The sequence below is a fragment of the Electrona antarctica genome (assembly GCF_951216825.1).
Source record: "Electrona antarctica genome assembly, chromosome: 21".
Classification (NCBI taxonomy): Eukaryota; Metazoa; Chordata; class Actinopteri; order Myctophiformes; family Myctophidae; genus Electrona; species Electrona antarctica.
In genome coordinates, this window is record NC_136802.1 from 20,878,687 (window position 1) to 20,905,010 (window position 26,324).

A 26,324-nucleotide genomic window follows, 5' to 3' on the forward strand; every position below is an offset into this window, starting at 1 on the left:
GGGTGTGTAATCTGGGTGAACTACTCCTTTGATGACATGCCCAAACTAGGGAGTCCAGGCAGAGTCTATAAGGTGGTTATGAGGAATGATGGGAACAGGGTACGTACCTTTGGGTATCCTGATCTTAAAGTCCAGGTCTCTGTCCTCCAGGTGGTAACAGGCCACCTCCTGCAGCCGGGCGCGCTCCAGCTCCGACAGGCTCTGGATGGGAACGGGCTGCAGCCGCACGCTCTGACCCAACATGGTGGCCCACGTGTGGTCACCCTGCGACACCAGAGAGAGAAGAGAGGGATGTAAGAGCAGTAGTTCTCAAACTGTGGGTCTGATGACTTTGGGGGCGTCTCCAGATCAGGGCCCCGGTTCTGGTAGGGAGGGGAATACACCCCCCCGGTGTATTCGTCCCCTGCTCCAGATGGTATGCTTAATGTGAAACATTGTTTTCTCACTCAACAGTAAACACACCAACTGGGGCGTCTGCACATTTCTAAAGTGGCAACTGAATGACAGTTGCCAAATTGTCAAATATTACAGGAGAAAGAGGCAAACATTGTGAAAAGAGCCGATCTACAAATCTGATCTATTTTCACAATATTTAACTGTGGAACCGAATAAATAATAATGCCTACAATTCCAGGTGCTTGGCAGGGTGTGGGGTCCTCCTCAGTTCAAATATGATTATTTATGGGGGTTCCCAGTTCAAATATGATTATTTTGGGGTGGTCGCAGAATGGGGGGGGGGGGGGGGGGTTGGGGGTCGCAAAACTGAATGGTTTGTGAATAAAAAGTACTCTAGAGCCTGACTGATGCGAGATTTATGGATGCAATCAATTCGCAGAGTCCTAGTCCCACTGATTACCGATGCTTTGGTCGGACTCTAAGGGAGTCCAACAAAACCAGACATGTCATGTCAGAAGCAAAGGTTCCTTACGAAACAGGACACAAGTGACTGCAAGGCCACACGCACGTCATGTGTTGTCTAGAAACAACGGAGCGGCTTGAGATTGCGGTCAGCCTCACATTGCTTTTGAACTTCTCTTCCCAAAGATGATGCCAGCTGTCATATTTCGGTGGAGCAGCAATCAGCGTTGGCCAAAACCATGTGAAAGAATTCTGAGCCCCGGGAGCGATGCGGTGTGGGTCACATAAGGGTTGAGGTTCCTGCCCAACATCATTGTTCTACAGCATTGGTTCTCAAAGTGTGTGTGTGTGTGTGTGTGTGTGTGTGTGTGTGTGTGTGTGTGTGTGTGTGTGTGTGTGTGTGTGTGTGTGTGTGTGTGTCGGTATCAGTATAGTTATTAGTTAATGCAGCCAACGTGTCCCAATATTTTCGAATGGTGCAACCACTCCCTTACGGAGCTATGTGTGTGGGTGGGTGGGTGGCTGGGTATGAGCACGAAAACAGCATGGTTGTTTTTCACCACCTGTGCGCAACCTAACACACACAAACACACACGAACGTATTAACTGTACAGTATATATGATGCTTTCGGGTGTGCCAGTACAGTACAGTACAGTAGAGGGTACAGTAGAGGGACCGCCACACGGTCATTTCTCAACCGTTTCGGACCCGGGGCGGCACTCCGGAACCGGCCCGGCCCCCTGGGCGCATTCATGGGGGTCTGGAACTCCCCCCCCCCCGGGAACCCCCACACGGAGTTGCACCACTCACTTCACATGGGTGTGATTTTTTACCACAGTATAGGGACCCTATACTTTTGAGCATGTCCTTCTTGGTGGATCATTTCCAAACTAAATAAAACAAATAGCAGATCTACAAGCTGAGCATTCAAATAGTTTCTAATTGCATCTAGGACTCTCCAAAATTGAGATGATCGGCATCCGACTCATAATTCTGGCATCTGACTCTATAGTTCTCCACCATCTACTCGTTTTAAATGAACCCTGATATGTAATGTATTTGTGGTGGAGGCAGTCAGGCTCAGAGGACTGCCAGAGGTCATGGACGCAGCCCAGTGACTGGAAGCAAGGATGCCGTCTCACCACGACCGGGAAGCTCTGAGCAGGGGCAGTTATTGAGAAACACCCCCAGAGACCCCCCCGCCATAATCTCCCCTGACAAACCACTGCCCCGGTGCAACCAATGACATCATCTACGCCGGCGTCTGACAGTAGAATAGAATACGTTGTTGCTCAAGTGAACAAGCGGGTGTATGTCCGTGGGTGGCGAACATGCACTGCTCCGTGATTGCGGTTATGGTTAGGTTAGGGTTTGAGGTAGGTTGTCGTTGTCGTTGACCAATGACTGGTCGGAAAAGCGTACGGACACCGAACAAGCCACGAAGAAGTGAGTAAGTAAGCTAGGGGAAACGCTGAGACGAAAACGGCTCACCACATCGTGCGACACCCTCGTGCGACAAAGGGCTTAAGTGGATAAAGCCTTTTATGTCATGTCATTGCTTCGCAAACCCCCTGAGAGTTAGAGTGACAACGGAGTCATATAAACGCCGTCATGCAATCAGAGGAATGGACTGGAGAATTTAAAACAATGGGATGGCTACTGCCACAAAGTAAATTTACCATTCATCCAACTGCCTTCATTAGTTATAGTATGCTTATAGAGAATTTACAACCTCCTCCAACCTTTCAACCTCCAGGTCTGGGATAAGTGAGTATCGTTGAAAATTTCAAATACAATAACCTTTTCTTTAACACCGAAGAGCTGTTTAGAACACTCTAATTGTATTAACCCGCTTATGGCCAGTGCCGTAATTGACGTAATGAATCATTAAACTGACACCAATAGTGTTTCCTGACGGGACAAAGTGTTCCGATCGTTGACGCAAGAGTGACTCGACTACATAACAAACTGTACTGTTTCACATGAGCACATACTGTTCTCCGTTACAAACTGTAAAAGCACACACCCACACACACACACACACACACACACACACACACACACACACACACACACACACACACACACACACACACACACACACACACACACACACACACACACACACACACACACACACACACACACACACACACACACACACACACACACACAGAAACAGAAATTTACACAAAAATAAAACAAGACAGGGTCTAATATGCCAAGACTTCCATGTGGATCTTGGCCTTCTTGTGGCTATACGGACCGGTCTATGGTGGCTGCATTACGTCATCTCCGTATTTGGGCAAGGTTTCTGTCAGCCTCAATCGACCGACATCGACATCCATTATTATAGAATTAAAGTTAAAAAAAAAGTTAAATATGAAGCGAGAAATATGAAACGCATGGTATGTGAAATGAAATACAGGGACTTATTTCCTTGGCCTACTGGCAGCGCAACATGTGGTACTGATCGGTCCAGTGGTTTGTCCGATTAGCACCGGACGGACGGACGGACGGACGGACGGACGGACGGACGGACAGACAGACAGACATAGGAGGGGCTAGTGCCCCTCAAAAAAAATACAACTTATCAATTAATTGAATTCCAATACATTTCAAAAGTGTTTCATGAATCAAATAAAAAATAAATCAAATAATTTCCACTTTAACTAAAAGAGTGTTTAAGAAGTATAGTGAAATTAGCTGAACATCAACACTGCTCCCCTGTGCCAATGTGGGCACCTGTGCCTCTAAGGTTGCTACCCCTAGTGCTGGGGTGGGGAACGATGGAGAGGGCCACTATATTTCCATACTCACTCCAGAGGGTCACATATTTCTGCGCTGCGACGCGTTTTGAGCTTGTAGATCGGCTATTTTTGCTATGTTTGAATTCAAATCCTGAATAATTTTTATTGCTATTTTTGAATTGGAATCCTGATAAGTAACCTTTATATTTAATTTCAAATGCATTTAGTTATAGTTATGTTAACTCTATGAACTAAACACATACACAAAAAAATACAACAACATTTTAATAATACTAGTCATTAAGCTACATATAGACTGATGTAATGAATGCGTGTCAACTCATGTTTGTATTTTTGGAATTGCAACAGCTGAAATATATTAGTAGTATTCTGCTATTAACCTGAGGGCCGCATTATGTGATGGTGGGGGCCGCATGTGGCCCCCGGGCCGCCAGTTGCCCATGCAGGCCCTAGTGCAACTTGGGATGAGCTATTGGGCGTCGCAGTCCCGCCCCCTACCATGGACCAGGAAATGAATCCCAATGCATTTTTCCCATAGACATTTCAAAAAGTATTTATTTAAAGACGGTTACGCCACGGACAAAGCCAACTCGAGTCGTGACAACTCATGACAACAAACACAATTTTTTGGGCCGAACAAATAATTAGAAAGAAGAAAAAAACGGCAGGTTACAACACTTTTTGTTGTTTTTCTTCTTTGTAATTATTTGTTTGGTCCAAAATATTGTTTGTGTTTGGTTTGGTCCAAACAATATTTTGGACCAAACAAATAATTACAAAGAAGAAAAACAACAAAAAAAGTGTTGTAACCTGCCGTTTTTTTCTTCTTTCTAATTATTTGTTCGGCCCAAAAAATTGTGTTTGTTGTCATGATTTGTCACGACTCGAGTTGGCTTTGTCCGCGGCGTAAACGTCTTTAAATAAATACTTTCTGAAATGTCTATGAGGAAAATGAACGGAGAATCATTTCCTGGTCCATGGTAGGGGGCGGGACTGCGATGCTCTATTGGGCAGGATGTAAAACAAATAAAGACACCTCACAGTAACAGACACTGTGTAAACCGCTCAGCCTTGACATATACTATTTGACATTCAATGTTATTTTTCCACAAATGAGTCTTGGAAAAATGGGGGTCGTCTGATAACCAGAGTCGTCTTATATTCGGGACAATATGGTGTTTTATGGGTACGGCAGGCCCGCTGAGGGCATTGTTTTGGTGTTTTATGGGTACGGCAGGCCCGCTGAGGGCATTGTTTTGGTGTTTTATGGGTACGGCAGGCCCGCTGAGGGCATTGTTTTGGTGTTTTATGGGTACGACAGGCCCGCTGAGGGCATTGTTTTGGTGTTTTATGGGTACGGCAGGCCCGCTGAGGGCATTGTTTTGGTGTTTTATGGGTACGGCAGGCCCGCTGAGGGCATTGTTTTGGTGTTTTATGGGTACGACAGGCCCGCTGAGGGCATTGTTTTGGTGTTTTATGGGTACGGCAGGCCCGCTGAGGGCATTGTTTTGGTGTTTTATGGGTACGACAGGCCCGCTGAGGACATTGTTTTGGTGTTTTATGGGTACGGCAGGCCCGCTGAGGGCATTGTTTTGGTGTTGTATGGGTACGGCAGGCCCGCTGAGGGCATTGTTTTGGTGTTTTATGGGTACGGCAGGCCCGCTGAGGGCATTGTTTTGGTGTTTTATGGGTACGGCAGGCCCGCTGAGGGCATTGTTTTGGTGTTTTATGGGTACGACAGGCCCGCTGAGGGCATTGTTTTGGTGTTTTATGGGTACGGCAGGCCCGCTGAGGGCATTGTTTTGGTGTTTTATGGGTACGGCAGGCCCGCTGAGGGCATTGTTTTGGTGTTTTATGGGTACGGCAGGCCCGCTGAGGGCATTGTTTTGTCTGCTGCGTCTAATGGTTCCTGGTTGATCGCCAGGCAGATTAAACCTATGAACACAAGATGGAGGGATGAAGGAGGAATGTAATGAACGGTGGAAATGAGAAGGAGAAAATAAACAGACTTTGAATTTATGAATAGAATAATGAAAGAGGGTGGAGAGAGAGAGAGGATTATGGTGTGATTATTGAGAGAGAGAGAGAGAGTGAGTGTGAGTGTGAGTGTGAGTGTGTGAGAGAGAGAGAGAGAGAGAGAGAGAGAGAGGATTATGGTGTGATTATTGAGAGAGAGAGAGAGAGTGTGAGTGTGAGTGTGAGTGTGAGTGTGAGTGTGAGAGTGAGAGTGAGAGTGAGAGTGAGAGAGAGAGAGAGACTATTGATAGACTGGAAGGATGAGAGAGGAGACCTCAGGTCAACATCAAAACACTGGAGGTCCAATAACAGCACCCCTGCAACCATTCACGGAGGAATGTGTGTTTGTGCGTACATGCGTGCGTGTGTATGTGTGTGGCTGTGCGCCTATGTGTGTGTGTGCGTTCGTGAGCCGGGGTATATGCCGGTAATATCACTGTAGTAGACGTGTGTATGTGTGTGCATGTGCATCGTGCATCTCTGTGTGTATTTCGTGCATGCATGCATGCACAAGTAGTATGTGTGTGTTTATGCATGTAGACTATGCCTGTGTGTGTGTGTGTGTGTGTGTGTGTGTGTGTGTGTGTGTGTGTGTGTGTGTGTGTGTGTGTGTGTGTGTGTGTGTGTGTGTGTGTGTGTGTGTGTGTGTGTGAGAAAAACTGGAAGCATTAAGTAAGTTCAAAGATTAAGCCTGGAGAACATTGCAACACAGCTACTAATTCAGAACAGTTCCTACTTTAAAGGTTTCCATGTGTGTGTGTGTGTGTGTGTGTGTGTGTGTGTGTGTGTGTGTGTGTGTGTGTGTGTGTGTGTGTGTGTGTGTGTGTGTGTGCACGCGCGCGCAAGTGCATGCATTTTTATCCGTGTACACAAAAGTAAATCACCCTCCGTTTGGGAATGATTGATGAAAACAACTCATATAAATAATCTAAATTATTGGAAAGGATACGCATACAAAGTTGAAATTGTGAGTGTGTGCCTACAGTATGTTGGCGTGCCTGGATTGATGACATCAGAGCAGAGCTTGATCAGCGAGAGAGAGAGAAAGAGAGAGGGAGAGAGAGAGAGAGAGAGAGAGAGAGAGAGATTGTGCTTGAGAGAGATTGTGCTTGTTATTGTGCTGATTATTGCACTGGCAATCTGGGAACCCATCAGCAAAAAAGTTTATTTTTCTCGGAATCTGTTGTGCTTGTTTGTTGTATAAGTGAAACACTGTGCTGCTCTGGCTCGATTTTTTTAAGTCACACTTGGCAATTCTCAGACTGGATTTAACACGTTGAGTCATGGAGGTGCTTAGTTGTAATACGGCACGCGCGCGCGCACGCACGCACGCACGCACACACACACACACACACACACACACACACACACACGCCGATGCGCACCACTAGTGACTTTTAAACCGCAGAGCAGTAGGCCGTTATTAATGCGAAAACGTTATCCATGTTGGATTTATCCAACCTACATAATATGTAGGTCCCAGTCCGACCTACATAATATGTAGGTCGGACTGGGATTTATATTATAAATCCCAGTTCAGAACAGTATCACTTTCGAATTAATGGCTTAAGTTGACACTTAAGATAAACGAACAGCTTTGCTCTGAAACCTTGGCTGATAAGTAGACAGCTATAGGAAACCTCACACACGGGCATGTGAAAACATTTCCCCGGAAAAGACGGATGACTATTTTCGGATACTGTTCGCCTCGCAGACTCTGTCCGTAACGAGGCGGTTGGCTTTGTTGGGCTTCATGATGAAGTTGCTGCATTCGAGGCTTGTGATGTGCACTTCCACGGTGATTAGAATGAACATGACCTCATGCTATGGTTAACCGACAATAAGCGCGAACACGGCAAGTGTAAACACAACCATAGTTTGTGTGTGTGTGCGTGCGTGCGTGCGTGCGTGCGTGCGTGCGTGCGTGCGTGCGTGCGTGCGTGTTATTTCCACTGTCTTCACACTAGATTAGACGTTAGCCAACACAGTGCTAGTGTGATTGCATTCAATGACTGTGGCCTTTCCACAAAACCCCACTAGACAAACATCCTATGGAAACAGAACGCTAAAATGCGCTGACCACTGAGCTCTGTGCTCGTCGTCTGATGACAGGCTGTCCTCTGATGATAGGTTCCAAACGTAGGTTGATAGGTTCCCAAGCTTGGGAAATGACATTTACTATACAGTAGAATGAGTAATGGGTAAATTAAAGGTATACTGTGTACTATACTGTGTTTAGAATAGCCATTCTGTCTGCCATGGTTGGTCTAAATTTAATTTCAATTCAACGGGGCTTCGTTGGCATGACAAAACATGCATTTACATTGCGAAAGCAACAGTGGAACAAAACAGACGATCCAAAATAACAACTGTACATGTACAACTACGTAAAAACGAATGAAGAAATGTTGCAACCTACTAGGAAAATAGCTTCAAAACCATAAGAATTGTCGATTTGCTGTCAGGTATATATACACATACTGTACATGAGTTTAGCTTGGGATAAACTTTTGAAACAGATGGCATTAGTATTTCAGTGTTTTTCATTAACTTGGTCTCTCTCTCTCTCTCTCTGCCTGTCTGTCTGCCTGCCTTAAGGTCTTCAGCTCTTTACACAACGTGAGTGTGACAAATGAACGATTAAAAAAAACGCAGAGCAGAATATTAGTGATTCATCTATTCGTTGATGTCTCATTCATACAGGTTGATGCTTTTGTCCTCGGTGAAAAGTCGACCTTGTTTGGAGAAAAATAAAAGTATGTTGCCTTATCACTGTGCAATTTGCACATTCTGTGTGAATGTATAATCATGAGTCATGACACACACCCACTCACACCCGCACGCGCACACGCACACGCACACGCACACGCACACGCACACACACACACACACACACACAAAGCACTTTGTGACTCTGAATGCCCGTGCCTTGCTACTGTCCTTGCCTCCTTCCACTGGCTTCCCGTTAAATTTAGAATTGATTTTAAGATTTTATTATTTGTTTTTAAAACCCTAAACGGTTTGGCCCCCTGTATCTATTGGTACTCATGGACCCATACACCCCAGTCAGGGCCCTGAGGTCAGCTGACCAGCGGCTCCTGTCTGTGCCCAATTCCAATTACAGGTCCAGAGGTGACCGTGCCTTTTCAGTGGCCGGCCCCAAACTCTGGAACTGTCTGCCCCTACATATCAAGTCTGCCCGCTCCCTAGAGGCCTTTAAGACCTTACTTAAAACCCATCTCTTCTCCCTGGCTTTCAATGTTTGACCTAATTAACCTGTGTACTATTTGTGTTGCTTGGATTTTGTTTTACTATGCTACTTGTATTATTGTATGTTTGCCTCATGATCGTGTACAGCACTTTGGTTGACCTTCTGGTCTTTGTAAATGTGCTCTAGAAATAAAGATCTGCCATCTTCAACAACAACAAAAGTGAAAATGTTTGCAAATCCTTGAATGTATATGTATATACAGTATATATTCTTTGAGTGCACATCTTGAACTTAAATTTGCTTCTGGGGATTCCTGGAACAACATATTTTGAGTTGGGGGGGTCAGCGGCCAAATACATCATCATCATTTCCTTGACATGAAAAGGTTTTTACAACCACTGATACAGCAGCATACGCTTTTCAGAAAACTGATTCAACAGACATTCTGTAGAATGAGCCTCAGGGTCTTAATGGGTTAAGTATCAGGACGCCTCAGGTTCGGAGGTGGGAGGTCACAGCCCAGAAATGCGAGTAATCGAGTCACCCAGTGTGCGTCATGTGACAACGTGTGCTTTGAACTGCAGGTAATCACGTCACACGCATGTGTCACACATGGATGGACGTGTCACACCTTTTGATCCAAGAGGTGTAATAAGCGTGATGTCTGAGCCTGAGCTGCAGTGCCGGCCCAGCCATCAGGCAGAGTAGGCAGTTGCCGTGGGCGCCGCGCCCACCAAGTAATAATCTGGCTCTTTTTTTTTCGGAGAAACCCTACTTTTTTAGTTAGGCCAGGGGTGGGCCAGCATTTTATCCCCAGGGGGCCATAATGACTTTGAAAAAGTGAGTGAAGGGACTATTGAATTGAAACACATTGTGGTGAAATTTGTTACAGCCTATATGGTTAAAAACATGAATGAATCTGATAGAAACGACATTCACTTGGTCTCTCTCTCTCTACCTGTCTGTCTGCCTGCCTTAAGGCCTTCAGCTCTTTACACAACGTGAGTGTGACGAATGAACGATTAAAAAAAAGCTGAATATTAGTGATTCATCTATTCGTTGATGTCTCATTCATACAGGTTGATGCATTTTATCCCCAGGGGGCCATAATGACTTTGAAAAGGTGAGTGAAGGGACTATTGAATTGAAACTTGAAACACATTGTGGTGAAATTTGTTACAGCCTATATGGTTAAAAACATGAATGAATCTGATAGAAACGACAGACTAATTTACAATAGTGATCCATGGCAGACAATTTTTGCGGGGTCATTTTGTTTTTCTGTGAGGACTTTGAGGGCCAGATTGAGACTGAGATGCTCAAAGGGCCGGTTTCCGGTATATTGCCCATGTGTGAGTTAGGTGATTAAAAAGTATACCGGTAGATATATTTGATGAATTTGTCACATGTTTTGTTAAAAAATGTGTGTGTAATGATGAGACGTCCGAGACTGTATAACCTGATGTGAATATATAACCTCAATCTTTCTCTGAGCATCAGTTGGTGAAAATGTATACTGAATTGCATAGTTTAGAATGACTTCATCAATTACAATTTAAGTTGTGTTTTTATCTAGTGAGTTACAGAGTAAAAGATCAGTTTAGGGGTGGCATGAACGCTAGACAATAAGGTAAGAGGTCATGTATTGTTTGTCATTGTTATTGTTTGATGTGCCATTATCATTTTGTTATTGTGTGTTTCTTGCTGTTTTTATCTTGCTCTGTGCAGCACTTTGGAACTCTGTTTTGAAAAGCGCTATACAAATAAAGTTCATATCATATCATATCATATCATATCATAACATATCATATGTAGATAGAGAAAACAAATGTTAGAAAGTAACTAAGGACACCAGATAAGCATTAATCCTATCAACTGTCTACTCTACACAACAGATGATAAAACAAAATGACGACAGCTCAACAAGTCTTGAGCCAACCTTATCTGTGGCCTAGAAATACAAGTATACAGGTCTACAGTAAGACACACGCACATTATAAAGTAGATCCAAAATCACCAAACGTACAATATTTACAATGGTAGAAAGTATGTTTACTCAAGTACTATACTTAAGTACAATTTTGAGGTACTTTTACTTGGATTAATACTGGAGTATTTCCAATTTTCAATACTTTTACTTCTACTCAACTACATCTCAGGGCTTTTTCTTTTAGTGAACATCAATTATTTGAAAACTGTAGTTACTAGTTAATTTGCAATATGACGCGTTGTGAGCTCGTAGATCAGCATGCATAATGAGTAGCCTACTTTTACATGTGGTACTTACGGTATATTTTGATGCCAATAATTTTGTACTTTCACTACATTGAATTACCAAAAATTCACTTCCATCATATGGGAGCAAGGTGGTGGAGTGTCTGGGGGGGTCGTGGTGTTTTGAGTCACGGTGCTTTCGACACATTTGAAGTGTGCGTGTAAGTTCACCATGGGTGAACATTGGACATCAATCAATAGGTAAGAAGTGCCGTGGTTGACCCCACTTGGCAGGCGTTTCACTTGCAGTTTACTTTCAGTCAGTCAACCACTCCAACGTAGTCAAATGAACTATGCACGCCAGAAAACCTGCAGTGTTGATTTTTACAGCAATTTAGTTTTTTTTAATAAAACATTTTTTTTGTCTTATTTTAGTAATCCGAAACATTTCAGTTTTAGTTTAGTTTCAGTCTTCAAATTGTCAGTATTATTTAGTCTTGACTTAGTTTTTGTCATCATAGCTTAGTTTCTATTAAAAAAGGTAGCCGACGACCATTTTTCGTTAGTGTTCTAGTCGACAAAATCAACACTGCACTTCTCCCAACCTGAAAGAAATCATAACTGACACCTTGACAAGTTGGCTACAACACTTCTGATAGATGTGACTCTGTCCAAATGTTATCTCTCTCCTCACCGCCCTATTCTCTCTCTGAGCTCTCTGAGCTCTCTTTCTCCCTCCATCTTCCCTGTCTGAAGGTTACGGGTCAATACCAGGAACTGAGACAATTCACACCACATATAGAGAAACCACACAGGAAGACAGGGCAAAGGACGCACGCACGTACATGATGTTATGTACTTTCACACAGTAAACATCGGTGGAACGTGCAGTGTATTCACCGGGGAGTAGCTATAGCTGTATGCGAAGCACATTTTCCTAAATGTACCCCCAAATTTCAAGAAATATGTCCCCCAAATCTCCTAAAATTTACTTAGTTATACTGTATCTGTGGTTAACTCGTTAAAACCGGGAAAGCATCTCAGCAATTTTTAAACTTTTTTTTGGTTTGTTTTTTGAAATATTGAAAGTGTAAGAACAACTTATTTAGAAGGTGTGTGGAATCGGCCTCAGGTCTTAACCCATTTTGGTGTTTTAAACATTATGTTATAATTTAGCTATTGAAAAATAGCAGATCTACAAGCTCATAGCGCGCAACTCGGTGGCGCGCTATGAGCTTGTATTGTAGGTCTGCTATTTTTGAAAAATCGTGAAAATATTTATTTAGAAGATTTTTTTTAAATTTCGAGGTCAGGCCTGAATGGGTTAAATATACATGTAGATTCAATGTGTCGTTGCTTGGATGTACAAAGTTGTTTCGATATACAATGTCGATAAAAAAACATGTTTTATGAGTTATTACTCTTGAACACATGATCCCTAGCTATCCAAAAATAGACGATCTACAAGCTCACTGTGAGCTCGTAGACTGCGTGCGGTAGACTATTATTGGTAAAGAAGAGATTTGATGAAAAAAAGCTGAACAAGAATACAGCCTTGGGGGACTACGGTCAGCTAAGTATATACTGCAGGCAGGGTTTAAGTGGTAGTACATGACATTGAATATAATGATACATGACAAATGTTTGGCATCTACAAAGTTACTTTTTCATTTAATAGGTTCCTCTGAGCTGTAGCGGAGTAAAAAAGTATTGAGAATTGTAAATACTGAAGAGAGTAAAAAAATATCAAAACACTGTGTGTGTGTGTGTGTGTGTGTGTGTGTGTGTGTGTGTGTGTGTGTGTGTGTGTGTGTGTGTGTGTGTGTGTGTGTGTGTGTGTGTGTGTGTGTGTATGTCTCTCTCTCTCTCTCTCTCTCTCTGTGCCTGATGAGTGAAGTGATTATGGTTACTCATGAAGAAATTCACTGATAGCTAACAGATGACCCCCCCCCCCCCCTCTCTCTCTCTCTCGCTCTCTCTCTCCTTTGTCTCTCAGCATCTGCAATATCTTTCCGTCTCCAGGGAGATATCCTATATGTCTAAATGTATACACACATGTGTGCTCTGTGCGTAATGCAGCCCGGCCTTTCATCGAATTCCAGAAAACTACACAGAGATTAATACTAGTGCTACTTAAGAGCTCTGTTTGCACAATTGCACAGGTCAGGTTGAGCAGAGAATCGATTTGCTCTCAAGTCTGTTTCTTTTTCTTGCCCTCTCGGAGTGCATAAGGTAATGAGACTGTATGTGCGCGCGTGCGCGCACACGCACACACACACACACACACACACACACACACACACACACACACACACACACACACACACACACACACACACACACACACACACACACGCTACTCATCACAGAAAATCTGCTTTGTGAATCTAGTATAATTGAATTTGAGTGACATACCTTGTGGGGACTATTTTCCAGGTACTCACAAGACAAATGGTGGTTTTATCTTTAAAAACAATTTGTGGAGTTAGGCTTACAGTTTTCAATCCTGAATGTTTGAGAATTACTGAATTAGAATGGGCCTCATGGGTTAAATCAATGGGTTAAATCTCAATGTCCTAAAGTGATTGTCCTCACAGGTACAGTAATAAAAACACATGCGTGCGTGGCTGTGTGCTGTGCGTGCGTTTCTCACCCACCTATCCACACTTCCCTCATTTGATTTTCCAGCCATGGCTGCCTAAGGTGGAACGTTGTGCATTTCTCCTGTTGTCAGAACTCATCAGATCCAAGGCTAATCCACTGCTGCACTGCTGGACTTTTTGGACTAATACTAATCAACAAACCATCATTCCCTGGTGGCCTGGATTCAAACCTCCCATCTGGCCAGGAAACTGTCTCCTTCACTCACGATGCATGAACGCATACAGACGCACACACACACAGTCTCTCACACACACACACACACACACACACACACACACACACACTGGAGGATGAGTTAGATTTAGGAGTAAGGAAAATAAGGCCTATCGCACGCATGCAAGCACGCACACACACAGTAGCAGTGAGGTGAACCTCACGCTATTTCTGAGTGTTCATTCTTACGTCAAACAGACGTCAGAGGTGACTACACTGATATCTTCACCTGCGCACAGATTTCACAAAGCGTGTGTGTGCGTGTGCGTGTGTGTGTGTGTGTGTGTGTGTGTGTGTGTGTGTGTGTGCGTTCTTATTATTAATTTATATGGGATATTATGCTTTATGGTTCACCGGGACCAGCAGGTGACTATGACAAAGACCAGAGTGGAGTCTAAAGGACCAGAGTGGAGTCTAAAGGACCAGAGTGGAGTCTAAAGGACCAGAGTGGATGTCACACATCTGCGTCAGAAGTGTTGTAGCCAACAGATGCCGAGGCCATCAAACCAACACGTGTGACTGTGCCCGATTCTACAAAATGTCTTTTAAAACCTTTCCTGAAAACAATATGTTGCTATATCAGTGAGCAGTTTTTCATGCATGTCAAGGAATTTGGCCACCGACCCCCATTTCAAAATATTTTGTTCCAGGGACCCCCAGAAGCAAAAGGTTTAAAATATAATATATATAGATATATACTGTATATATTTTAAAAAAAAAATCTCCAAAAAATAGCAGATCTACGAGCTCATAGCGTGACACGCTATGAGCTTGCAGATCTGCAAATTTTGAATAGCCAACCAATGCGTTATATCTATCTATGGATTACAGACGTACACACGTACATACTGTACGACTGTAATCCACGTAACTCAAAAACCGTTCTCCCCACGACTTCAAATTTGACACACGCGTTCCACACCCCCACAGGGAGTGCAGTGCCCGGTGTCGGGTCCGTCGGATAGCCGGTTGTCCGGAACCAGCACAAAAGCCGGGCTCAGGAGTCTGGACCTGATCACCCCTATATCTCCATACATGGAGCTGGCCTGTTCTGACATCACAACACTTCATATTTGGGCATGCCTGACACAGAACTCCATATATAAAGGGACACAGAGAGACAGATACAGAAATATTCATATGGGCATACAAGGGACACAGACAGATGGGTGTAACGGGTAATCTGACACGGGCACAACAGGCATTGCATAGCCGGGTAGGGCATGGATCTCCATCTTCCATCGTTACAGACTCGGTGCTCTACAGCCGGGCACCGGTCTAGTATCGCTAAAATACTAAATGACACAGATGCTTTCCCAGTCTTAATGTGTGGACTGACATGGTCAACGAAATATTCCAATCCCCACAGTATGTGTGATAGGCACTGCTCTCTAACGCAGACACACCTGACTGTAGAGGGATCAGCTCAGCGTCACAAAGGTCGGACGAGAGGACGCTTAGTAGTGGAGGAGCATAGGGAGAGATAAGGATGATTTCACGCAAATTTGTCTAAAAGCACCACATTTTGCACAGACATAGCCCAGGGCATGCTTAATAATTTTGTAGGGCGCCCGAGCGGGTGACCTTCGGGTCGCCACAGCAGCCAAATCCACAATGGCCAAGGCAAAATGTTCTAAATTTCATTAAACTTTAAGTAGCATGTGACAGGGGGTTTTCATTAATCTGAATCAATTCCAAGCATTAGTTTTGCACAAAATAGCCACCCTAATCCGATGACCTTTTTAGCCCAAGGAATTGATTGCTTGGAATTGATTCAATAATGATTAAATTCAATTGAAATATCCCTGAGCTCCTCCACTAGAGAGAAGCCCCAGGGCACAGAACACAGAGCCTGGATCCAAACATTCTCTCCTCATTATAAGGGTTTCTGCAGTGAGACTTTGGAACATACATGGAACTACAATGCTACTCATTCACATTGTGACGAGACAGCAGCTGCACACTGGTAAACAAACACACTGCATGTAGGCTATACAAATAACCACGCACGCGCACACACGTGTAGTTTACAGAGATTAGAAAGGCATGTATACACACACTATACAGATGCCACTCACATGAGACACACAGATAAACAAAGACATGATAGAGTTTACGGAGTGTACTGTACACACACACACGCGCACACGCACACGCGCACGCGCACACACACACACACACACACACACACACACACACACACACACACACACACACACACACACACACACACACACACACACACACACACACACACACACACACACACACACACACACACACACACACACACACACACACACACACACACACACGGTCGAAGGGAGACTGTCTAACTCATAAACTGTATTTATGCCTACTACAACTCTGTCTCTCTGGACGCACGCGCGCACACACACGCACGCACACAAAAGACACACATTTAATGAGAACAGTGAACGCAGTCACACACGCACACACACACACACACACGCACACGCACACGCACACGCACACACACAGCCCGTACCTTCTCTCAGGGTTACACTGGTCAATATGAATGGAATTCCACCGGTTGCTGTTCTCTCTCCAGTCACTGTGTTACTGTGTAGACTCCAGGGAGAGGTCTACCAGGCTGAACGCATGCAGCACCTCCTCTAGTCTACTCACAACAACACCTCCCCTACACTACGCTACACACACACACACACACACACACACACACACACACACACAGAGAGAGAGAGAGAGAGAGAGAGAGAGAGAGAGAGGAGGGGATTTAGAATAGATTAAGTTAGTAGTAGTGAGGACTGGGGGTAGGGCAGAGGAGTGAGTGAGTGAGTGAGTGAGTGAGTGAGTGAGTGAGTGAGTGAGTGAGTGAGTTAATAAGCAGAGTTGGACGACTGACAATGTAAACACTTGAAACAGGAGAGAGAGAGAGAGAGAGAGAGAGAGAGAGAGAGAGAGAGAGAGAGAGGGGGGGGGTGCAGAGGGAAAGAAAGAGTGAGGAATAGAGGCGAGATGGTAAAGGTGGAAGGGATAGAGAGACTGTAAATATATGGAAAAAGAGAGAAATAGAGAGAGGAAAGAAGGAAGGAAGAGGGGGGGAAGGAAGTGAGGGATGCGGAGAGGAGAGGAGAGGAGAGGAGAGGAGAGGAGAGGAGAGGAGAGGAGAGGAGAGGAGAGGAGAGGAGAGGAGAGGAGAGGAGAGGAGAGGAGAGGAGAGACAGAAAACTGAGTCTAAAAGCAAAGGATGAAAGCTCTAATAAAAACAATGAGTGGTTGAGAGAGAATCAGAGAGAGTGCCAACAACATGAAGAGAGAGAGAGAGAGAGAGAGAGAGAGAGAGAGAGAGAGAGAGAGAGAGAGAGAGACACACACACACACACACACACACACACACACACATGACAATTTAGGCATTTAGCAGACGTTCTTAATCCAGAGCGATGTACAGTAAGCAAGAACAACACAAAGTAATACATGCATAGAAATAGTCATCTAGGATCAATAAGTAGCCGGCCCTACACCAAAGACCTATATCATCCGTCTAACAGTAGAATATCTGTACATTGATTGAAACTATAAACACTATAGGATGCCTAAACCTAACCCTAACTTCAGTAGAACTATACCTAAACCTAAACTTAACCCTAACCTCAGTAAAACTATACGTAAACCATGGTCTATCCTAGAACGTTGGTGGGATTCAAAAACATGCAGCAAGGAGAAAGAGACAGAAAGATTAAGGAATGAGAGTAGAACCACACCTCTCTCTCTAATTAATGTTTTCTGTCTACCTGTCCTCCGTTCCATCCATGGGGAGTTTTTGTTAAAGTCCGTCTAATGAGCACTTCTCTCTGTCTGCCAGTTTTCTCTTCATTCTAGCTTCCCTCCCTGTTGTTGCCGTCCTGCATTTCGCTACCTTAATAAGCGAGGTGCTGTCTGTCTGAGTGTCTGTCTGTCTCGTATTATATTAAATGTGAATGGCGTCCTCACCCGTTCATCAGTACCTGCCCCTGCGTTCCGTCATCTTGTCTCTCACTCGCTTCCTCTCCATTAGTGTCTGTCCGTTTGCCTTGCCCTTCTGTCTCTCTGATATCCATCTTGCATGAAGTTGCTTCCATCTTGTTCATCTGTCTGGTTTGTAATGTATGTGATGAAATATCCCAGGAGGAACAAACTGATTTACTGTGTGTGGGCCGGAGTTCAACGCGAGCTGAGTTCACACGCACACGCAGTCACACACACACTCACCCAGGTGTGCTTCTCCTTCGTGTAGACACAGTTTGAAATAGTTTCCGTTTGAAATTACTGAGGATATACGACTATAGGCGCTGGAGGGGGGGTCAGAAGGGTATGAATGTCCCCGCATTATTGGGCGATGACTGGTCTAGTTCTTTATTTATTTGTCCCGACTCGGCGCTGGTAGCACCGTTCCCATTTAAAAACAAATTGAAAGCGCAATCGTTGTTGTGTATTGGCTGCATGCTGCTCGCTCTCGCTGCAATGACTATTCTGCAGTTGCTCTCTGAACTTGATCAAGGTGTCAGACATGTGTCGGGTGTGGGGAAAACAATGGGGGAACAATGTTACCGTATTTCCCGTCAGTAAAAGTGAGAGGAGCGATCATACACAAAGCGCATCAAACCTCGCGCCTGGTGCCACCACTGTATACGACTGGATAGCTGACACTTTGGATTATACAAATGTTTTTATATAGTTTTGCTGTTGGAACCCTATTTTCTTCAATCAAGTATCATGGCCATCATTCACCGTGAAGGAATGTGACAAAACCAAATGATTCTCCACAAATTCAAGTCTTCAGAGTGAGTAATTGGTAGGGGGAAAACGCCACTTAGTTAGCGGGTGAAGTATTCCTTTAAGGCAGGACAGCATACGGTATGAACATTCACTGAACCGCCAAGACATTAAAGGAAGGATGGTGAAAGGAGAGAGAGTTATTGCTTCTCTCCATTCCACACTCTGTCACTTCTCCTCTGTCTTCTCTCTCTCTGTGTCTTCGAGACGGGCCTTAAATCTTTCTTTACTGTAAACAGCCCGGCACGTTACACACACACACACACACACACACACACACACACACACACACACACACACACACACACACACACACACACACACACACACACACACACACACACACACACACACACACACACACACACACACACACACACACACACACACACACACACACACACACACACACACACACACACACACACACACACACGCTCGTGCAGTCATGCTTTGCTTACATATTGTGACAGGAGGTCCGCATAACTCATTTCACAAGGCTGTCTTAAGTTAGATCCAAGACAATAATGTGAACACAGCAGGCCAGGGGCAACTTTATCCAGCATTCCAACTAAACGCCGGTGTTGCCAGATTCTGCCGGGAGAAATAAGCAAACAGGTCTATTTAGGTCACACCAGAGCCATATAAGGAGAGACTACTGAATCTGTCTGTACATTGTTGTTAGTGGGAATGAAAACATAGGCGCCCCACCAGAAAAGGAGGGGCTGAGGGTGGACCAAACGGGCCAACATCCCAGAAGCAAATTCAAGGAAACAAACAGAGGCCGCTGATTTTTCCTTCTTTTTTTTGCTGATTGGTTCCCAGATTGGGATGAGGGACAAATGGGGGTCAGACATGCAAATATCTGAGAACCACTGGTTTAAACAACATTAGGAAACAAGCACAAATAAGCAACTCTACTTTAGAAGCAAACTGCCCAAAAACGCAACCCACTACCCAGCTACCAGTGTTTACAAGCAACTTTACAGAAAAACAAAGTTGCTTGTAATAATGGCAACACCCACCGACTAACACACAACCCTCATCTCACAGCAAATTAATTCATAACTCTGGTAAAAGTACTGAAAAAGTAGTACGAAAAAAGTGTAGTGCTTTGACATGAAACAGTAAAAGACGAAACCCTTGCTCGAACAACCAACCCTTACATTATCCCAAATAACCATAATAATACCATTAGAAAATGTTATTTAATAAATCTGTGAATTAGTCGTTCAAATTACAAATACATTCAGCAGAAAGCCTTTGGTGTTGCTTATAAAGACCCCCCGGCCGCACAGCATTCATGGGTTTAACTTTTATTGATATTAACCCTAGCCTGTGACCCACAACAAATACAAAGTAGTGACTGCTGTCTTTTAGGGTAGAATATGAAGCCTCGAGGGTCTTGCTGTCATCAGAGAGTAAAGTTCCATCGTGTGCTTCAGTTCAAACCATTCCCATTTGGAAAATAAAAATGTCCCGAGAGAAAAACCTCCATTAACTTTCCTCACTGGGAATCATATCAACTTTCTAACGCACTGTACGCCTGGCTTGTGTGTGTGTGTGTGTGTGTGTGTGTGTGTGTGTGTGTGTGTGTGTGTGTGTGTGTGCATGCGTGTTAGAGCAACAGGCCTGGAAAGCGTCAGTCAGCAGTCCAGATGTGACCCACACAAACAACAGCAAATAAAAAGGACGGCATACCCTTTGACCCCTGGGGGCTAAGCCACCAGAGAGGTCACATTCCAGCACCCTGCCCGTCCATTAATGCCCTACTGAGACCAAGACACCACGACTGGCATCAATGCACTGGCTCTCAAGATCCCATAAATCTCAGAGTTATGACCCGTGACCCTTTGGAACCCCCTTTGTGGAACCCCGTCGGTCCGTGGACCCCACTTTGAGAAACACTGCATTAATATACTACTGAGACACACAGACGGACAGGCAGACTTTATTCGCCGTTTAGTTTACAGGACTGTTGCTGTATATTTTCCGATTATTGCAAAAAAGAACAAGAATGAAAATATCCTAAATTAATCTGTAAATTGACGAGACTGACAGCATACAGCCACAGTCTGCTTGGATAAACAGTAGAGATGTTTTGCTCTAGCTGGCTCCTCATCTGAAAACACAGTGTGACGAACTACAGACAGACAGACAGACAGACAGACAGACAGACAGACAGACAGACAGACAGACAGACAGACAGACAGACAGACAGACAGACAGACAGACAGACAGACATGGACACAATGTCTGAAAGTTAGTGTTCATAAAGCTGTCTACTGTCTACTATCACCTATCAATTTGTTCCAAGCCAACTCCATTGGGAAACTTTGTGACAGCTGCTAAAAGTTGGGGTACCAAATAACAACCTACAGCAAAATGTCAAAATGTTCAAGAATGAAAGGAAAGAGAATGAGGAGAACAAATGACATGAATGTCAATTATGACTGTAATAACAGGGCGGTTCCTTGACCTCTATGTGAGGTGTTTTTTCCGCACCCAGGTCAGCCCAGGGAGGCCTGGCCACTATTGGATGCGCCTCGCCAGCCAGGATCCCTGGAACAAAACATTTTTAGATGTGGGGGGGGGTCCTTGACGTGAAAAATAAGGTTTGAGCACCACTGACATTAACATAGGTCTGTCGTAAAACCGGCAGGATTTAGAAGACATTTGTAGAATCGGCTTCAGGTTAAACAGAGTTTCGTAAAAACAGCCTCAATAAGGTACTACCAACCATGCAATACAATAACTGAACATAGATGCTTCTGACGGACAATAACAGTCCTGTTCTTTGTCTTTTGTTTTCCACTGTGTGCAGAGGAAAACGCTCCCAATATAGGAACCGATGTCCTGCTGTTATGCAAGGCTAAAATGTGCTTATATGACAGTAGGGGACGCGACCCCTGAACTCTCACACACTTGTTTTCCATCAATATCACATCCTGGGGACGCACTTTATGTGTCAATCCTCTCTATGTATACAGTATATTTCAATCTACTGTTTGCACGTGGGTTCGTTTGATATTAGTCTCTCAAGACAGACTGTTGCCTTTCGAGGAACAACAGGGGCCGCTGTTTTCCCGAATATTTGGCGATGGGATTCTCAGATTGGTTTGATATAGACTTCTCCTCACAGCTAGAAGGTCCGGAGTTCGATTCCCGCCAGGGACGCTGTGGGCGTGTTCTCTCCTCCACGTCATCAGTGCCCATAACCTAGGTGGGGTTGGCGAAAGGGCCTTTCTGTGTGCATATTCTCTTCGTGTCCCCTTGGGTAGGTAAGGTATCCTCACAAACAAAACAAGCAATATTACTGCCTCCCCCTGGTCAGCCTGACAGAGGGGAAAAGGAACTGGTTGGAATAACATGTTCCTTCCACTTGGGCGTCCTACCGGGGAAACTCCCCCTGTCAGGTGGTTAGACGCAGCCTGCTCATTGAAGGAAGCATGAGCTCAGTTCGGGGCTCTCCCCAGATTGGCAAATTCACAAACCTGTGCTCCGTGGCCTGCAGTGGACCATATGCAGACCGCGGCCAGCTTACCATATAAATTAATGGCAAGGTGCTATTGTAATAATAATCACAATCTACAAAGTAAATGAGCATTTGTGCCTGTCGTAGACATGCGCAGAGCAAGTTCAGTCAGGGAACCTCAGTGCAGTTGCTGCCGGCCGTTAATTGGGCCGCCTCAGCATCACGCTCTCATCCACATGACACTCAGCCAATCAAACACTCACTCCATCTTCATACCGGCTACTTTAACCGGAGGTTTGCATTCCTCCTCCTGCTTGCTTGCTGCTGCTGTATCTGCGTGCTGCTGTATACAAACCTGCTGCTCACCCACCTCCACCCCAGCTACCACCTGTCTTTTGGATCTACTGTTTAGGTACGGGGAATTCGGAATCCCCGACTCCCTATGGTCGGGACTGATGTGCTTGATCTGAGTACCTAAAAAGCAGATCCAATACATCGCCAAACCATAATAAATATATTGCTCATCTTATATTCAATAAATGTATATTCCATCCATTCTTGAGTTGTCCTGACTGAACTAGTAGTAACTAAAGTTTTCAAATGTTCCAAAATGCATGCGTCCTTCCCCTCTCTCTCTCTCTCTCTCTCTCTCTCTCTCCTACACTTGGCTTTGATCCAGCTAGCTTCCTGTAACATCAACATGCATGTCCTGGAGGTCAGAACGGATCACAGTGAAGTACTCCATGACATGTCCACCATAATGCCTCTAATGGCTCTCAGGCTCTCAGCGTCATGACATGACACACATGACACGCACACACATTGTGTGTGCATGTGTGTGTGTGTGTGTGTGTGTGTGTGTGTGTGTGTGTGTGTGTGTGCATGTGTGTGTGTGCGCACTCCGTCACATGTACACACCATAATGCCTCTAACGTCTCTCAGCGTCAGCCCCAATGTGTGTGTGTGTGTGTGTGTGTGTGTGCGTGTACTCCGTGACATGTATGATGTACACCATAATGCCAGCGTGTCTCTCAGCGCCAGCCCCATGGTGCTGACGCTGTCCCTCTATGTGTGTGTGTGTGTGTGTGTGTGTGTGTGTGTGTGTGTGTGTGTGTGTGTGTGTCTGCTGCAACAACAGGATGACTGAGTGATGAATAGGCAGTACATGACGTACAGATGGACGCATCACATGCATACTGACACACGCACGCGCACATGTCACACACACACACACACACACACACACACACACACACACACACACACACACACACACACACACACACACACACACACACACACACACACACACACACACACACACACACACACACACACACACACACACACACACACACACACACACACACACTTTTATTTTATATAGAAGTGTATATTTGTACGCCTCTAAATGTTCTGATGAATTGAAAATGGTGGACCCTGTTGTAAACAAGTGTAATGCTTAATCATGGTGTCGTCCACAGTAACAGTCTTTGTATTGAGTTGTGCTTTCATGTGAAATGTACCCATTCTGCATACTGTTAATAAATACTACAATCAATCAGCATACTGTTAATAAATACTACAATCAATCAATCAAAAACCATGGAGACTTGGAAGACACAAGTATCTTAAAAATATTCTCAATCTTAAATTAGCTTTCGAAAGAAAATAAAAGTCTTTCATTGGTAAAGAAACTATCCTGTACTTTATTGACTCTGCTGCCATCTACAGGCTAAACTGCGTAAGGGTCTCAAGAGTGCAAACTGACTCACTGAAACAGTCAAAGATCATAGTTAAAAGTTTGTTATTTTTTGAATAGGTATTTGCTCATTTAACCCTTAGAAGATGAAAGACGCCAATTGGCGTCTTCATCAGAATTCCGTAAATGATCAATGACGCCAATTGGCGTCTTCACAGTTTTTGATGAATCTAAACATATTAATATGCTCCGAAGCGCTGTTTAAATTCCTGAGCTTATATTCCAACTACATTACCCAGAAAACCCGTGTCACGTGACACACGTGTACGTGTTGCCATTGGAAGCTGGTCCCACCCCCTGTAAACAGTGGGGGCAGAGGGAGTCTTCATAGTTTTCATTGTTTTGCCTGTTTGCCGTCTCGCCCGAGCGATTTTCTAGCAGAAAAAGTTGAAAGCAGTACTATTTATTTGAGCGAGTTTTGTGGTAGTAGTATTGATCCATACGCGTCCCAGTCGCCTTCTCCAGGCGGAGTAGCCCTGGTCCAGTGCTTACAGCGAGACTCGCTGCTCCCTCCCTCCTTTTTTCATTGTCTCCCCATCGTCGTCCGATGAGCTATACCGGGAAACCATTGAAGAAGACGATCAACCCGGAATGTTTTGAGGTAATCTTATTGTAGAAAATGCCCTTCTATAGTGATCAGAAATCATAAGATGATCGCTACAAATAGATGCTTGGATAATTACTACTACTAGTCAGATCATGACGCCAGAATGACTCACCACGATGGCCCCCAGCCATTAGCCAGCACCGAAGGTGCTGGCTAATGGTGTTGGTCGGTGCATTGGTGCTGGCTAAGGGCTGGAGGGGGGGGTTGGTGTCGATCGGTTGGTTGGTGCAGTACAAATGTATCGTAGCAGGCATGCACGCATGGCAGTACAAGTATTTTATATTGTAGCGTGCCTTATAGGCGATCTGATCTTTAGAGTAATGTTCGCTCCTTTTATTTACTGTCTACAAAGACGGAGAACAAACATGCATCGTTTACTGAAGCAACGCGTGGTTATGATGACGTTGCTACAAGGATCGGAGGGGGGACGGGGAGTGAAGCTAACAGTAGCGTATTATATAAGATCTGTATGACGTTTCATTGACGTCTGAGCTTGCATGATAATTGCATTCATTGTATATTGTATACAATCATGATTGTACATTGTTTAGTGTGTCTCCGTGTGATGATGATGATGACGATGATGTCAGATAGCCTACGTCCCCCCCCCCCCCAACTGGCTATTGGCCGGGCTGACTACAGCTAAATGTTTATTTTTATATATTTAGAACTGGCATCGGAGGAGGAGGATGATGATGATGATGATGATGATGAAGACGAAGAGTCAAGACTGCGATGGAGTTCTCCGACACTGAACCGGATGCATTCATTCATTTCAGTTGTTGTTTTTTTTTAATTTAGCCTACACACACACACACCGTCAAGAACAACTGGAATGCAGTGGTTTGGGGACACTGGGGAGTTTGGGGACAACTGTTTTGTATGTAGGCCTATTTATTTTCTGTAATATTTATTATAATTGTATTATGTTAGTAGTCATAAAAAATAAAAGACAAGCTTTTACAATGAGTTAGACCTGTCATGGCTATTTTGTTCACTAGTCTGAGGTTTATGGTTTGACTAAGCGAGTTTCAACTGTGATTTACTCTGTAACGGTAGATGGTAAGAACCCAATTTTTTTGTTATAATACAGTATACATTCAAGTCTATATTTTGATACATATCATGGGCACAAAGTCATATCAAAACAATGTCCTTGGATGAGTTTTTTATCAAAACTGTTTCTTCACAACAGGTTTTTGAGATACATGCATGAATAGACACGGTACTGGTAAGACTATGTAAACATGGTATATATCAAAATGTGCGTTAGAATGTCTAATTTTACCCCAAAAAAAGAATTGAGTTTATATGATGTTCCATTTCAGAGCTAGGGGGACTTTTAGCTGGATAGGTCAGATTGATCATGACTGACCATGCTATTTATAGATGGCAAAATATCTACAGTGGTACATGTGAGAAACTTTTTATTTTATTTTAATTGAACTAGACAACTCACCCTTTAAAATGAGATATTGCATGGCTATGTACGCCCAGCAGAAAAAAAGTTATTTAGAAAATAAAACTTCAACCGGTCATAACTTTTTTTGTTGTCCTAGAAACACTACCCAGTGTAAATGCAGGCTCTTTTAAATGGCTTCCAACACCACAACTAAACATTTTATCAACTCAGTTCATTTTTTTCCTGGAAGCAGACAAGCCAAGCTTTCTCTGAAGGTCTTTCGTTGTCACACATTCACAGCAGAGAATTTTCAATAAATCATTCAAAAAC

General features: G+C 44.1%; 1 protein-coding gene across 7 annotated transcripts in view; it reads right to left on the reverse strand.

The window, feature by feature from the left end:
- The window catches only part of arhgap36 (Rho GTPase activating protein 36), a 98,708-nt gene that overhangs the window by 30,221 nt on the left and 42,163 nt on the right, over positions 1 to 26,324 (reverse strand). For 6 of the 7 annotated variants that reach the window (XM_079490378.1, XM_079490373.1, XM_079490377.1 and 3 more), the window contains one exon: positions 108 to 264. In XM_079490378.1, coding sequence (XP_079346504.1) covers positions 108 to 264 — 157 coding nt within the window. Of the gene's footprint in view, positions 1 to 107; positions 265 to 16,457; positions 16,535 to 26,324 lie in introns of those variants that run through there. The other variant, XM_079490379.1, reaches the window with a different exon arrangement.